General features: G+C 39.3%; 1 protein-coding gene across 1 annotated transcript in view; it reads left to right on the top strand.

Annotated features, from left to right (window-relative positions):
* Nucleotides 1-17,558, top strand: part of AMER3 (APC membrane recruitment protein 3) — a 68,954-nt gene that overhangs the window by 10,709 nt on the left and 40,687 nt on the right. Inside the window, exon 2 of the mRNA XM_074301688.1 lies at nt 7,497-10,454. Within this exon, the coding sequence (XP_074157789.1) occupies nt 7,518-10,433 (2,916 nt within the window). The 5' untranslated portion in view covers nt 7,497-7,517 and the 3' untranslated portion in view covers nt 10,434-10,454. The remainder of the gene's footprint in view (nt 1-7,496; nt 10,455-17,558) is intronic.

Genomic DNA, 17,558 nt, shown 5'->3' on the forward strand with positions numbered 1-17,558 from the left:
TCAAATTCAGATCTTGGTCCTCTTTGAGAACAAAAGATGAACAACAACAAGGCCACCATCCTCCATGAAGACTTCCTTAACTACTCTATCTGCTTCTAACTTATCCCTTCTTTGACTTTCAATAGCACTTACTGCATGTTCCAAAACACTTATCATTTATGGTTTGTTGTCAAGTTATTTCAAGTATTAGTTCTTTTCTTTTTAACTAGACTGAGGCTATAAGAGCAGAAATTATTTAAAAATAGTATTATTTTCATTAAATTAAATTTTTATAAACAAAAAAATGCATCAAAATATTTTTCAATATCTACCTTTAGTATATATATTTTCAATATGTACCATTTCTTTGTCGGGAGGTGGGTATCATGCTTCATCATGAGTTTTCTCTGGAATTGTGGTTAGTTATTATATTGGCTTCATTTCATACATAATAAATTCACACAAGACTTTACAGGTCTCTCCAAAACTATTCCAATTTCATTATTTTTAGTACTATAGAATTACTTTACTTTCATATACCATAATTTGTCCAGTAGTTCCTCAGTTTTTAGGTACCCATTTACTTTGTAGTACTTTGCCATCACAAAAAAGGACTGCTATAAGTATTTTTGAACAGTTGGTTCTTTTCCTTTAATCACTTTTCAGATATAATCCTGGTAATAGTATTGCTATGTCAAATGATATACAAAGTTTAACAACTTTGGATGCATAGTTCCACTGGAGCAGTCCACAGTTCCTGTTCTCTCACAAGCTCTACAGCAGTATTCATTTCTCTTTTGTTGTTAACTTTGTCAATCTGATCAAGTAGAATCTCTGAATTATTTTAATTATTACTGATTAAGAGAATTTTCATATACAGATCAATAGCTTGATTTTTTTTCCCTGAATAATTTATCTATTTATATTCTTTAATCATTTACCTGTTGGGGAAGGACTGTTTCTTCTTCCTTTTTAAAAAAATTTCCCATAGCATAGCTTTGTTCAGCATTGGCCACACAGGGGTACTTGTGTTGTTATTATATGGTTGTTAAATGCATAGATTGTTTGGAAAATGGGTGGATATCTTCCCTTTTGCATCAGGGATTTCCCCCTCATTAAATACCACAGTTCCCATCTGAAGAATATCTCAGAATCTAACAAGGAAGGACAAACTATATATTCTGCCTTTTTCTTGAGATGATTCTCTTGTTTCACTCTCTAATGGCAGCTATTACCCAAGTATCTCAGAGAATATTAGGAAACTCTCCCTTCTATGGGTACATGGTAAGCCTATACCAGGGATTCCCAGCCTTTTGCAAATTGGGATAATGGACATCTCTGCAAAATGTATTTATGTACCTGGAATTCAGTATGGCAAGGTAGAAATGGCATAAATAAAGAGTACATGTTTCCTTATCATACCCTTCTATATCTGTAATTAGCTTTGGCAAGTCACTTTACCTTTAGGAGCTCTCTAATTATTAGAAATTTTTTATATTGAGATGAAATTCACCTTTTCTTATTTTCTACTTGATAGAATGGTCATATGTTTTGCCCTTTGCCCTTACACATGAGTCTAAAACTTTATTTACATGATACTACTTTAAATAGTAAAATACAGCCATTATCTTTCCTGTGGTTCTTAATTCATGCTAGATATTTGTACCAAATAGCACTGAAATTCGTCAGTTTTATAAGTTTCTCACTAACCATGTTATACCAATGACCTTCTACCTTTGTGCATAATTGTCTATCTTATTGTGATTTTGTTTGTCCCCATTCTTCTTGACCTTTAAGCAGCATCTGATATTGATCACAGCTTCCTTCATGGTAATCTCTGTTTTGGTTTAGAATTGTAGACTCTTACAAATAGAAGGGAATTTATTAGTTATGTAATCTAATTTTCCACACTATTAACAAATTACTTCTATATTATCTTTGCTCTGTAGCTTACTGGCCTCTGCTTCAATATTTTTGTTAATGGAGAATTATCTCAAAAGGCAACTCATTCCATTGTTGAGTAGCTCTAATTGTTACAAAGTTCTCTTATTGAACTCAAATCCATTATTTCCACTTATTTCTATACATTGATCCTAGTTCTTTTCTTTGTAGCCACGTAGTATAAATTTAATCTCTTTCCCTTCACCATTTGCTGTAACTGGTGGTTCCACATATGCATGGTGAGCTGTTGTCTGATGGCGTACCTATATTTTCTTGGCAAATTGTTAGGCCAAAATTAGTACAAGTAGCAGAGAATCAATCCATACTTTGTTGAATCTCATCTTCTGAAGTTGCATTGAGTGTACAATCATTTGCAAACAAAAATCATGTAGTAATATTTCTTTCACTTTAATTTTGGCTTGTAGTCTTTTCAAGTTGAAGAATTTGCCATCAATGCAGCAGCTGATTATGATCCCATGTTTGTCTTCATTGAAGGCCATTTGACAACATGGCCGAAAACATCTTGCTTAAAAGCATAGGAGCAATATATCCCAAAGAGATCTTAAAGAAGGGAAAGGGCCCCACATGTGCCAAACTGTTTGTGGCAGCCCTTTTTGTAGTGGCCAGAAACTGGAAACTGAGTGGATGGCCTTCAACTGGAGAATGGCTGAATAAATTGTGGGATATGAATGTTATGGAATATTATTGTTCTGTAAGAAATGACCAACAGGATGATTTCAGAAAGGTCTGGAGAGACTTACATGAACTGATGCTGAGTGAAATGAGCAGGACCAGGAGATTGTTGTATACTTCAGCAACACTACTATATGATGATCAATTCTGATGGACGTGGCCATCCTCAACAATGAGAGGATCCAAATCAGTTCCAATTGATCAGTAATGAACAGAACCAGCTACACCCAGTGAAAGAACTCTGGGAGATAAGTATGGACCACAACATAACATTTCTACTCTTTCTGTTATTGTTTGCTTGCATTTTTGTTTTCTCAGGTTATTTTTACCTTCTTTCTAAATCCAATCTTTCTTGTGCAACAAAATAAATATATAAATATGTTTACATATATTATATTTAACATATACTTTAACATATTTAATATGTATGGGACTACCTGCTATCTAGGGGAGGGGGTGGGAGGAAGGAGGGGAAAATTTGAAACAGAAGTTTTTACAAAGGTCAGTGTTGAAAAATTACCCATGCATATGTTTTGTATATAAAAAGCTATAAAAAAGCATAGGAGCAAGCACACAACCTTGTTTCACTCCATTGGTGACTGGGATCAATGCTCAAGAACATTGTTCATTCTCTAGAACCTGGGCAAGCACGCCATCATGAAACTGACATACTATACAGATGATATACTTTTCTGGGCAATCAGAGAACCATCCGTATGTGGAACCATAAGTTTTAGCAAATAAAACTTTGTATACTGTGGATAATTGTATACTGTGGATAAGTTCACTTACCTTGGCAGTTTACTTTCCAGGGATGTATACATTAATAATGAGGTTGACACACAAATTGCTGGAGCTCACTCAGTGTTTGGGAAGCTCCTAAGGAAAGTATGGGAGAGAAAAGGTATGCTGACAACCAAAGTGAGATCTACACAGCCTACTGTGCTAACCTCATTTTTGAATGCCTGTGAAATCTGGACAGTCTATCAGTGCCATGCCAGGAAACTGAACCGCTGCCATTTGAATTGCCTTAGGAAGATTCTGAAGATCACCTGGTAGGATAAAATACCAGATAATGAGATCCTTTCTCAAACTAAACTGCCCAGCATTCCAATTCTACTGCAGAGAGCACAACTCCATTGGGCTGGTCACATTGTTTGAAAGCCAAATGAACACTTGACAAAAAGAATAGTTTATGGAGAATTCACACAATGCAAGTGCTCATAAGGTGGTCAGAAAAAGCACAGGGACACTATCAAGGTCTCTCTGAAGAACTTTAAAATTGATTGTATAACATGGGAGACACTGGTCAGGACCACCCAGCATAGCGTGCCCTCAGCTGAGAAGGTGCTGTGCTCTGCAAACAAAGCAGAATTGAACAAACTCAGAAGAAATGCAAAATGTGCAAAGTTATAGAATCCATCCCAAATGTTCATAGGGATTATTTGTGTCTGACCTGTGGCAGAGCATTCAGTACTCCTATTGATCTGACCTGCCACGGTTGGACACATTGAACTTGACTCTAACATAGTGATGGCTTCCAAGGGTGGAGCCAAGATGGCAGAGTGAAGTGAGGAAGCTGCTTGAACTCTCCTAGTTTCCTTAGAAAAACCACATTAAACAAGCCTCTGAACAGAGTCTGACAGAGTGAAACCCCTCTCCATCTCAAGATAGAATGAAAAAAACTTCAAGAAAGGTCAGTCTCACTGGGGTGAAAAAGGTATTCAGCCCAGCTCAGTTTTTTTCCCCAGACTTTGGGAAAGCTGGTGAGGGGGTCTTAATCACAGCAAATCAGCAACCAAAACTCTCAGTCCTGCCTCAGTAAGGGAGCAGAGCAGTGGGACAGCTTCCAGTCCCATCTCAGAAGGCAAATTCTGGGAAACCAGGATGTTTCCTGAAAAGAGTAGGCAAAGCTGCCCCTGCAAACAAAAAGGAGCCCCTCTGCTCAAAGCCAAGGCTTAGAGCTGTACCCCCTTTGCCCCAGGAGCAGAGCTTAACCATAAAAGTAAAAAAAGAAGAAATACTAAAAGAAAAGGAAAAAAAATGACCAAGTTACAGAAAAGAATCTTGACTGTAGAAAGCTATATGATATCCAGGGCAGACAAAACACAAACTCAGATGAAAACAGAGGAAATCTCAAAGAGTGATATAAATTGGTCTCACGGCCAAAGAGCCTTCTTGGAAGTGCTCAGAAAAACTTTAAAAGGCAAGTAAGAGAAGTAAAAGAAAAAATGAGAAAGGAAATGAGAGATATGTATGAGAGAGTCAACAGTTTGGAAAAGGAAAGAACAAAGTTGTCTGAAGAAAACAATGCCTTAAATAGTAGAATTAACCAAATGAAAAAAGAGGTAAAAAAATAACTGAAGAAACTCATACATTAAAAACTAGAACAGGGCAAATGGAAGCCAATGATTTTGTGAGACAGCAAGAATCAGTCAAACAAACTAAAAAGAGTGAGTAAGTGGAAGAAAATGTGAAAAACCTCATTGGAAAAACAACCGACCTGGAAAATAGATATAGAAGAGACAATTTAAAAATTATTGGCCTATCTTAAGGCTATGACCAAAAAAACCATGTATAGCATTCTGCAAGAGATAATTAAGGAAAATTGCCCTAATATTCTAGAAATAGAAGGGAAATATTGATTGAAAGTATCCATCGATTATCTTCGGAAAGAGATTATATAGTGATGTCATTTTGGTCCTTTTAAAGAATTAAGGACAACAACCAATCTCTTTCCCATGTGATAGGTCTTTATATTAGAAGAGAATCACCAATTTTCCTTTAAATTTACTCTTATTCACGCAAAATATCCCCAGTTCTTTCAATTGTCCTTGTATGACAGTTTCTAGAACCATTACCATCTCGATCAGCTTCCTCTCTGAGTGATGCTTAGTAAATGTCCTTAAAATATGACAGTCAGAACTAAATATAATACTATATTCCAGAGGGTGTCTCACCTGAAAAGGGGATAGTAGAGTTATCAGTATCTTTACTCTGCACTTCTTTTAATAAGCCTAAAATTATATCTCTTCCCCTTTTTAAAAGCTGAAAATGATGGAGTATGAGATAGAACACCACAGATTGGCAAAAATTCTAGTTTTTCAATTAGAGAATAAAAGAAACAACAGACAAAAAAATGGTCATCTTGATATTGGTTCCCTGAAAAATTCCAGCTAAATAGGTGACCTGTGTGTACTCATAAGAAAGTGTTGATCAAAAAAAAAAGTGTTGATCCTTAGAACTCAGCATGTTTACTAAGAGAAAGCCATGGCAAATAATTTTTTTGGGGGTATTAGAGTTGCTACACTGATAGATCAGTGGAATGCTATAACTATGTAATATTTTAATTTGAATAAGATATTTGTCAGTCTTTCATAACTCTCTTATGGATTTTTGTGCTACCTCAAAAATATATTATTTCATCAATATGGTTGCTCTTTTCATCAGCACTTTAATAAATTGGTTTAATAAGTAGTTTTGGCAAAAAGCCATATCACTTGGTGGCCAGCATGAAAGCACTTAAATTTTATATATCTCTTGTACTGTACTGACATCCTATTAAGGACTAGGGAAAACCCATTATTCTCAACTCTCTATATTCCTCTGCATTGGGGAAACTAGATCCTTAGGAATCCATCTCAGTATCCTGGTGAACATTCAGCTAGTCACTATCCTCTATCTTTTGATATTCCATTAGAATCTCAGGTATCTCACCTAGTACACCCAAACCTATCACGTAGAGTTGAAAAATCCAGTCCAATAAGTATTTATTAAATACCTACTAAGTGAATGGTACAGTGATAACCACAAGGAACACAAAGATAACATCAAAGAATCCATCCCCATTATCCAGAGTATATCCTATTGTCCTCCAGTTTGGTCTTGGAAAAGATCTTCCTTCAAAACAATCCTGTTTTCTGTAGGATAGCACTATGGCAGACAGTTTTTAAAGGATTTTGATTGATAGCAGAACTATATTGGTGCTACTTAAATATCTTGATACCTGCTATATTGATTTGGATTCTGCTCCTGCCTCATACTCTGCTAGTCTTGGAATTTTTGATCCTGATTTGGCAACTTCCCATAATCACTCTGTCTGCCCTTATGATCTGTCTCCCTCAATTTCCATTCCACTTGAAACTTTGGCATGAAATTTGACTCAATTTATACACTACTATCCTCTCTCTAGTTTCTTCTTTAGCCCTTTATGGCTTACTCCTTGGTACAGAAACCCCTTTGGCACTTGAGTATAAACATCAGCATCCTCTGCAGGTTAAATATACTAGTTACTTATAGCCCTTCAAACCAGAAGTACTCTTGTTTTCCTCAGGTTTTTGGCAAAACCCACTTCTCTTAGTTCATGTGGTTTACCTATGCTCCCTTTACAATGGTATAAATTCTGTTGTTATCCCCCATACATATTGTATATATTTTTCAAGGCTTTTCATGGAGTTTCCATCATCAAATCAACTCTCTTAGCTCCTAATGCACTTAGGGTCTGAACTATACAACTTAGCTTCTTATTAAATTCTGTCTCATGCTGTTCCATGGACTATTTCATTTCTCTTCAATTAACTCCTTGAAAATATGAACTATGTTGTCTCTTTCTCTTTTCTCTCTGGTGATACTTAGCAGTATAGAATAGGTACTTAATGAATACCTTTCATTAAATTATTTAAAATGACGATTAAATTGAGAGATAATTTATTAAACATGTCTGGGTCTCAATTTTCTCATCTGTAAATTGAGAATTTTGACTTAGATGATCTTCAAGGTGATCCCTTCCAGTTCTAAGATTCTATAAGTTTGTGACTGTGATGGTTTGTTTTTAAAACAACTATCAGTGCCATCTTACTCTCTCTTGTAATTTCTTTCCACAGAAGCATTTGTAAAGGGGAAGCATGGAGCTCAGAAGGGGAAAGACCTTCATCAAGTCCAGTTTACAAATTTCCAATGAGAAACCATCAGTGGCAGAGGCTGCCTTCCGGAATAAGGAAGTTGGGACATTCAGGCCAAGACTAGCAGAAACTGATGGAAGGCCCTTGGAGGAGGAGAACCAAAAAGCCGGTTTGGCTTCCCATAAACATTACAGGTTCTCCAACAAGGTCACACGTTTGATACCTGATGAAGACCTTGGAGCATCTTGTGGGTCTTCCTACAAACTGGTACGGAAGAGCAAGACTCATGACTGTGTGATGGGAGCAGACAAGCCTATAGGAAGGCTGGTCAACAGTATTAGCTTTTCTGGTCTGGGAAGCCACCCAGGAGCCCATGGTAGAAGAACACCAGCGGACAGCCCTAGCCCATCCAGTTGCAGTGGTCAGCAAATGATTGATTACCGTCACTTTGTGCCCCAAATGCCCTTTGTGCCAGCTGTAGCCAAGAGCATCCCCAGGAAAAGGATTTCTCTGAAGAGATCCAAGAAGGGGTTCCGGGATATATTCCACATTAAGAAGAACAAGTCAGAGAGTCTGGCTATGCTGATGGGGAAAGGCAAAAACCTACCATCTCCAGGAGGCGAGGGGGAAATATCCGGAAGGCTAGGCAAGTCTTTCTTCAAACCTGGGGAGACCCTGGCTGCTGATAGTTTGGCTCAGGACTTGTCTGACAGTGAGATACAGTCAGATTCCTCCTACGACTACTGTGGGGCCCTGTGTGAAGATGTGGCTTCCCTGAAGAGCTTTGACTCCCTTACTGGCTGTGGGGAGATTTTTGCTGATGAGGTATCTGCCTCCCTGGAGCTGGAGGGCAGCCAGGAGATTCTGGCCCGGAGGCCAAGAGCCAGAGAGAACACATCTGCTGTGGGCTCTTTCCAGGGAGGGGTAGAGCAGCTGGCCTCCCCTGCTCAGAACGAAGCTACTGACTTTGCCAAGTTCTGGGACAATATCAACTGGTCAGTGAAGCGACACCAAAGTGCATTGTTTGATCACAAGCCAGAGAGCTCCCCGGCCGCTGATGCTGAAAGGCCCAAATGTGAGCCAGCCCTGCTGGCTGATCTTCCGCTGTCCCCTGGTGGTGACCCTGACAGCTCCAAAGATAGCTCCATAGACACTGGAACTCCAAAGAGTGAGCATCAGGAATCCACCTCCACCAGTGATGAAGGTTATTATGATTCTTTCTCTCCAGGCCTAGAGGAGGAGGGAAAGGAGGCCCAAAGTCCGGGGGTGCCTGGTGGTCGGTTCCCTAGGGATAGCTACAGCGGTGATGCTCTTTATGAGCTCTTCTATGACCCCAGCGAGACTAAGATCAGCCCCATCCTGGACGATGACTTGTGTGTGTCGGAGAGCCTTTCTGAGCAGGCGGTTGAAATCCCCCTGTCCATCTACAGTTTCCACGTAGGGGCTGAGGAGAATTTAGCTCCTCAGCCGGCCCTGGACATCATCAGTCAGAGCTTCCTGCACAGCACTTGGAAAGGGAAGGAGTGCCTCCTGAAGCTGTGTGACACAGAGCTCTCTCTCACCATGGGCATCATTAACTGGCTCCGTAGGAACACAGAGCTTATGTCACCCTCAGATCAGGCTCAGACCTTGTCAGCACCAATAAAGGAAAGTGGGGACCCTCCTGCTTGTTTGGGGCTCCCATTAGTTCAAGAAACAGAAGGAGCAATTATTCCTCTGGGATCTGGGAATGAAGGCGCAAGTGAGAAGGAAACTCTGAACCCAGAATCCCTATCTTGCCTAGAGCAAGTGACCAACAGGAGACATTTTAACCATGGAACAGCAGAAAAACATAAAGAAGTACTTCAAAGGGAAGATGCATCTCCGGATGAGGGGCACAGGTGTGCCTCAGAAGTGGGCAGGTCTTGCATGGCTTCTGCACCCCATCCAGGAGCTGGCGGATGGCAGATGCACTTGTCGGAGAAGGATTTGGTTTCCAGTGAGAGCCCTCCAGCCACTGGAGATGCATTTAAAGAACTCCTGCATGCCCCCTCACAGATATCCACAGAGCAAGAAAAAGGTCAGTCTTCATCAGAGCCTCCCTCTCAGCCAGCAGAGTCAGGAGAAGCCACTCTGGTAGATGCCTTGGATGAACACAAAGTCCCGAGTCCCTCTTCCTGCCCCAGTGCCCATGAAAAACCAAGCTTACCCTTGAGTCTGAAATGCTTTCAAAGCCAGACCAGCCCTGGCCTTAAGAGGGGCGAACCTGACATAATGCCCGTCCTGGAAAGCTGCATGGCACAGGTGGCAGCCTTGAAGATAAGCTATGAACACAAACCGCTAGCTGAGTGGTGCCTCAGGAAGGAGGAGGGCAGCACTCTGTGTAAGAGACAGAAGGTGGGGAGCCACTGTGTCTTGCTACAAAATGAATGCAACTGTAACCCTCCCAGTTCTGGATATCCCCTTCTCTCTCCAACTGGGAAGCTTCAAGAAGTGCCCACAAACCCAAACCTGGGGCTAAATCCCTGGCATAATCACAAAAACCAGGCAAGTTTCTTCAACCACATGAGCCAAGTCTCATCAAACAGGATCAACTTTGAGTATGCTCAGCTGAATGATCAAGCCCTTTCCTATATCCAGGACCTTCACCTCCAGCTCAGCCCTGGAGACTCCTCAGGAGCCACACAGGAGGATCAACCAAAATTCATACCTCTGTTTGCCTCCGGTGGCTCAGTAAGGCCCAGAGCCTTCCCTCAGGCCTCGTGTGCAGGGAGCAGCTCCCCACAGAGCTTATGCCCATGTTCAGATATAAAGACACCTGGTTCTACCTCTGGGAGCCCCCTGGAATGTCACCATAACCTTCTGGCCCAGGTGGGGGCTCTCCCCTGTCATGCTGAGGTGATGACTCCAAGCCCGGCCGTGGCCGAGACCAACCTATGAGAGCTTCTCTAGTGAAAGGAGGTGAGTTTTTGTAGCTAAGTTAAGTAAGCAACCTAAAAATAATAAAAGAACCAGCAGTTACTACTGTCCCTTATCTCTGGGAGCAGGGCTAGGCAGAAGAGAAGGCTGTTCTGGCCATTGTCTTGTGATGAATGTAATAGCTTGGGGAGTTTGCTGGGAACTTTTAAATGCGTATAAATGGATCTATCTTCTCATATGAAGACTTTTTACAAGCTGGGAAGGAAACAGGTATTTTTTATGCTAAGGTGTTTTACAAGCATCTTCTTTAATCTCCACAACAATCCTGTCAGATAGGTGCCTTATCACCCCCATTTTGCAGATGGGAAACAGACAAACAAAGGTTAAACAATTGCCACTTGAGAGTAGGGAATATATGGGATCATTATATCTGATATGAACATTTGGTGGCATTTTTAAGGGGCACCAGATGTCATATCCATCTTGCTCAGTAACCAGTCTGGATTCCTATGCAATCACCAGCAATCATGCAGTCTCCAAAGAATCAGTCTCACATAATTGCCTCAGTTCACCATTATTAGTGTTGTGCATGTCTCTCTCTGACAAGCAGTATTTAGGGCAGCATATGAGCACTGGTTGAGAGGGAATGGCACAAAAAGGACATGAAGAGAGTACAGAAAAGAGAGCCTGGGACCATTTAGAGACAAATTTTGTCAACTTTCCAGCATCTTGGCCCTGCCTCAACGTATGACTTTGCAGAACAAATTCAGTACAGATGATGTCATTGCAGACTAATGTTTGAAGGAAGTCAGATATAGAAACAGAGAAATGAGGGGGTGTGATTATTTGCATCTTAGAAGCTGACTTCATTATGTCAAAGCAGGGCTCCTTTAAACAAAAAAGCTCTTTCATGCCTTTAAAGCAAGATTCAGTTGACATGAAATTAGAATGCAGGTCAGCCTCATTTTGGGCAATAGGCACAGATGTTTTGCCTAAAGCGAGACTTGACTGCATTCACTTACGCTCCTCTGCAGTTGTCTGGAGCTGCCATCCTCAGTCTACCAGTCCTAGCAGAGTGACGTGCTGAAAGAGGACATTGTTTGCCTTTAGACACTTCTCACTGATTGGCCTCAACTCACAGCTGCCTCCCTGAATCCTGCAGGATCTTAGGCATGATGGGGAACAGCTGCTTGAGTGCTGGTGGCAGGTGAGAGGGCATCCAAGTGAATCCATCTGAGTCCTAGGGGGAGAGATGGAGACAGGGAGGGATGGTGTGTACCAGAGAAAACAGCTAAAGGAAACGGAGAGCCAGCCAGCACCTGAGCAAAGGAAGGCTTCTAACAGCAGCTCCTTTATCTTTACTCTGCCTTGGGAGGAATCCTATATAAATAAAGCTTAGATATCAGGGATCTAGTCCATGTAAGAGATCTGGTACTAGTAAAGTTAGAAAAAGGTTTATCTAGTCCAGGTGAGAGATCTGGTACTAGTAAAGTTAGAAAAAGGCTTATCTAGTCCAGGTAAGAGATCTGGTACTAGTAAAGTTAGAAAAAGGTTTATCTAGTCCAGGTGAGAGATCTGGTACTAGTAAATTTAGAAAAAGGTTTATCTAGTCCAGGTGAGAGATCTGGTACTAGTAAAGTTAGAAAAAGGCTTATCTAGTCCAGGTAAGAGATCTGGTACTAGTAAAGTTAGAAAAAGGCTTATCTAGTCCAGGTAAGAGATCTGGTACTAGTAAAGTTAGAAAAAGGTTTATCTAGTCCAGGTGAGAGATCTGGTACTAGTAAAGTTAGAAAAAGGTTTATCTAGTCCAGGTGAGAGATCTGGTACTAGTAAAGTTAGAAAAAGGTTTATCTAGAGTCCAGGTGAGAGATCTGGTACTAGTAAAGTTAGAAAAATGTTTATCTAGTCCAGGTGAGAGATCTGGTGCTAGTAAATTTAGAAAAAGGTTTATCTAGTCCAGGTGAGAGATCTGGTGCTAGTAAATTTAGAAAAAGGTTTATCTAGTCCAGGTGAGAGATCTGATACTAGTAAAGTTAGAAAAAGGTTTATCTAGTCCAGGTGAGAGATCTCGTACTAGTAAAGTTAGAAAAAGGTTTATCTAGTCCAGGTGAGAGATCTGGTACTAGTAAAGTTAGAAAAATGTTAATCTAGTCCAGGTGAGAGATCTGGTGCTAGTAAAGTTAGAAAAATGTTTATCTAGTCCAGGTGAGAGATCTGATACTAGTAAAGTTAGAAAAAGGTTTATCTAGTCCAGGTGAGAGATCTGGTACTAATAAAGTTAGAAAAATGTTTATCTAGTCCAGGTGAGAGATCTGGTACTAGTAAAGTTAGAAAAATGTTTATCTAGTCCAGGTGAGAGATCTGATACTAGTAAAGTTAGAAAAAGGTTTATCTAGTCCAGGTGAGAGATCTGGTACTAGTAAAGTTAGAAAAATGTTTATCTAGTCCAGGTGAGAGATCTGGTGCTAGTAAATTTAAATGTTTATCTAGTCCAGGTGAGAGATCTGATACTAGTAAATTTAGAAAAAGGTTTATCTAGTCCAGGTGAGAGATCTGGTGCTAGTAAATTTAGAAAAAGGTTTATCTAGTCCAGGTGAGAGATCTGATACTAGTAAAGTTAGAAAAAGGTTTATCTAGTCCAGGTGAGAGATCTGGTACTAGTAAAGTTAGAAAAAGGTTTATCTAGTCCAGGTGAGAGATCTGGTACTAGTAAAGTTAGAAAAATGTTTATCTAGTCCAGGTGAGAGATCTGGTGCTAGTAAATTTAGAAAAAGGTTTATCTAGTCCAGGTGAGAGATCTGGTGCTAGTAAATTTAGAAAAAGGTTTATCTAGTCCAGGTGAGAGATCTGATACTAGTAAAGTTAGAAAAAGGTTTATCTAGTCCAGGTGAGAGATCTGGTACTAGTAAATTTAAATGTTTATCTAGTCCAGGTGAGAGATCTGATACTAGTAAATTTAGAAAAAGGTTTATCTAGTCCAGGTGAGAGATCTGATACTAGTAAAGTTAGAAAAAGGTTTATCTAGTCCAGGTGAGAGATCTGATACTAGTAAATTTAGAAAAAGGTTTATCTAGTCCAGGTGAGAGATCTGGTGCTAGTAAATTTAGAAAAAGGTTTATCTAGTCCAGGTGAGATATCTGGTGCTAGTAAAGTTAGAAAAAGGTTTATCTAGTCCAGGTGAGAGATCTGGTGCTAGTAAAGTTAGAAAAAGGTTTATCTAGTCCAGGTGAGAGATCTGATACTAGTAAAGTTAGAAAAAGGTTTATCTAGTCCAGGTGAGAGATCTGGTACTAGTAAAGTTAGAAAAATGTTTATCTAGTCCAGGTGAGAGATCTGATACTAGTAAAGTTAGAAAAAGGTTTATCTAGTCCAGGTGAGAGATCTGGTACTAGTAAAGTTAGAAAAATGTTTATCTAGTCCAGGTGAGAGATCTGGTGCTAGTAAATTTAAATGTTTATCTACTCCAGGTGAGAGATCTGATACTAGTAAATTTAGAAAAAGGTTTATCTAGTCCAGGTGAGAGATCTGGTGCTAGTAAATTTAGAAAAAGGTTTATCTAGTCCAGGTGAGAGATCTGATACTAGTAAAGTTAGAAAAAGGTTTATCTAGTCCAGGTGAGAGATCTGGTACTAGTAAAGTTAGAAAAAGGTTTATCTAGTCCAGGTGAGAGATCTGGTACTAGTAAAGTTAGAAAAATGTTTATCTAGTCCAGGTAAGAGATCTGGTACTAGTAAAGTTAGAAAAATGTTTATCTAGTCCAGGTGAGAGATCTGATACTAGTAAAGTTAGAAAAAGGTTTATCTAGTCCAGGTGAGAGATCTGGTACTAGTAAAGTTAGAAAAAGGTTTATCTAGTCCAGGTGAGAGATCTGGTGCTAGTAAATTTAGAAAAAGGTTTATCTAGTCCAGGTGAGAGATCTGGTGCTAGTAAATTTAGAAAAAGGTTTATCTAGTCCAGGTGAGAGATCTGATACTAGTAAAGTTAGAAAAAGGTTTATCTAGTCCAGGTGAGAGATCTGGTACTAGTAAATTTAAATGTTTATCTAGTCCAGGTGAGAGATCTGATACTAGTAAATTTAGAAAAAGGTTTATCTAGTCCAGGTGAGAGATCTGATACTAGTAAAGTTAGAAAAAGGTTTATCTGGTCCAGGTGAGAGATCTGGTGCTAGTAAATTTAGAAAAAGGTTTATCTAGTCCAGGTGAGATATCTGGTGCTAGTAAAGTTAGAAAAATGTTTATCTAGTCCAGGTGAGAGATCTGGTACTAGTAAAGTTAGAAAAAGGTTTATCTAGTCCAGGTAAGAGATCTGGTACTAGTAAAGTTAGAAAAAGGTTTATCTAGTCCAGGTAAGAAGATCTGGTACTAGTAAAGTTAGAAAAAGGTTTATCTAGTCCAGGTAAGAAGATCTGGTACTCATACAGTTAGCAAAAGGATAAAAAGGAAATGTTTGTACTTAATATCTATCTATCTATCTATCTGAGGATTCAATTTGAGTCTCTAAGACTCTCACATTGGTCAATGATGTACTAGAGAGGATGGCTGTAGTATAATTAATAGTAATGGACCTATTAGATGACATCTGGGACTACAGATTCTGTACTACATGTTATATTTCATTGAGAATCTGAGGATTCTTTGGCTTTATAATGAAAAGCATGGTCAACAGCAGGTCTGGACCAGAAGAAGAGGTTGTCTACCTTATATGATTTGAGGGATGCCCCAAGGCCTCCCAATAACATGCAGAGCCAATCTTTAGCAAAACTGCCACATGATAGAACAAATAGACATTGAAGGAAAGAGGGTTTGACTTAGACTTTGAATCCTGACTTTGATACTTGTTAACTTTATGTCAACAAATCAAATCAACAAGAGTTCATTAAGGGCCTATGTGCCAGACACTGTGCTAAATACTGGGAATATAAACACACACACACACACACACACACACACACACACACACACACACAAGGCAGTCTCTATTTTCAAGTGGCTTACAATCTAACAAGAAAGACAATTGTGTATAAAGAAAAGGTATAGACAGTATAACTTGGTGATAATCAGAGAAGACCCTAGGAAAGTCACACATTTTTCTAAGCTCAGTTTCCACATTATAAAATAGAAATAGTACAAAACAGAAAATGTACAGAAGGAGTTGTGTAAACTTTTTTCACCTTTTATATAATATTAATTTGAGGTTTACAAAACCTTTTCTTCACAATCAGCCTATGAGGTAGGTAGGTATATTTCATTGGAGCATACATAGATTTAAAGCTGGAGGGAACCTTGGAATCACTTAAGTGCTCATTTTTCATTTATAGATGAGGGAACTGAAGTCCCAAAATGAAGTGGTTTACCTAGGGCACTCTAGTATTTAGTGGCAGAACCACTGTTGCCCTTTGGGGACAAGTATCCCCAAGAGAAAATTGAGATACAGAGAAATTTAAACGAATTACCTGCACTGCTGATAAGCAGGAGAAAAAGAATTAGCCTTCAGATCTCTCACTGCAAATCTCAGCTTCTTTGTCTTGACAGTCACTATCCACTTCTTTGTTTTATATGGCATATCATAGCTATTAGTGTATTTGTCTTATTTCTAAACTAGCCTGGAAGTTCCTTAAGAGCAGACACCATGACTTTTATTTTATTTATTTTTGTGATTTTATTATTTTTCAAATAATAGATTTTTTATTTTAAAAATATATGCAAAGATAATTTTCAACATTCACCCTTGCAAAATCTTGTGTTCCAAATTTTCTCCCTCCTTTTTCCCCATCCCCTCCCCTTGACAGCAAGTAATCCAATATAAAACATGTGCAGTTCTTCCACACTTATTTCCACATTTATCATGCAGCAGAAGAAAAATCAGATCAAAGAGAAAAAAAAACAAGAAAGAAAAAAAAAATCAAGCAAACAACAAAAAAGGTAAAAATACTATGTTGTAATTCAAAATCAGTCCCCATAGTTCTCTTTCTAGATACAGATGCTTTCTTCATCACATATCTATTGGAATTGGCTTATCATCTCGCTATTAAAAAGAGCCATGTATGACTATTTTATCTAAACTTTGCTTTTCTTCAATTGCCAGTCACTGTGCTTTGTATACAGTAGGGCTGAATAAATATTGGGTAGTGTATTCACTGGGCAGCAGTGTCCAGCAGGCACAGTAGTTAGAATTATGCTATTAGAATCATGAAAGCATTAATTTAAATGAATTTTGGACACAATCTGTGTGATTCTAGGCAACTGTGTCCCAGGTTACTTCTAAGGACTTATCTCCCAACTCAGAGGTGGTCAGAGGATCACAGCTTTAGAACTGGAGGAAACTTCTCAGGTTACCCTATCTTGCAGATAAAGCAGCAGAAACTAAAGAAATTAAGTTACTTGTCCAGGAACACATAAGGAGTTAAGGAATAGAACTTTAATTTGAACCTAGGACCTCTGACTTCAGAGTCTATGCTTTCCCCACAATACTGCATTGGGTAAAAGAGGAAATATTCATACTGAAAATTTGGGTAGTTGACTTATGAGTCAGTCAATAAACATTTATTTATGGCCAGAAGAGTCAGTGAATAAACATTTATTAAAGCCCTATTATGTGCCAGGAGCTGTTAAGCACTGAAACAAAACCCAAACCCTTCCTTCAGGGAGCTTACAATCCAATGGGGGAGATAACAATTATACACAAACAAGTTATATTCAGGGATGATTAGGACATAATTAATAGAGAGAACAATACTAGAATTAGGAGGGGTGGAGAATGGCTTCTTTTAGAAGATGGGGTTTTAGTTGGGACTTAAAGGAATCTAGAGATGCCAGTAGGCAGCAGTGAAGAGGGAGAGCATTCCAGGCATGATGAGGGGCAGCCAGAGAGAATACTTGGAGTGGAGAGATGGGAATGTCTTGCATACCCAGGAGGGCATGATCACTGGATGGGAAGAGTGTGTGATGAGGAAGAAGGTGTAAAAAGACTGGAAAGGTAGGAGGGGGCTAGGGCTTTGGACTTTGAATGCCAAGCTAAACAGAATTTTTTGGATTTGATCCTGGAGGCAATAGGGAAGGTAAAGAAGCTGAGTCTGGGAAAAATGAAGTGGCTTGTCAAGGTTTCACAGAGTCAGTATGTTTCAGAGACAAGACTGGACCTTAGAGC

This window comes from Sminthopsis crassicaudata, chromosome 3 (assembly GCF_048593235.1).
Source record: "Sminthopsis crassicaudata isolate SCR6 chromosome 3, ASM4859323v1, whole genome shotgun sequence".
Taxonomy (NCBI): Eukaryota; Metazoa; Chordata; class Mammalia; order Dasyuromorphia; family Dasyuridae; genus Sminthopsis; species Sminthopsis crassicaudata.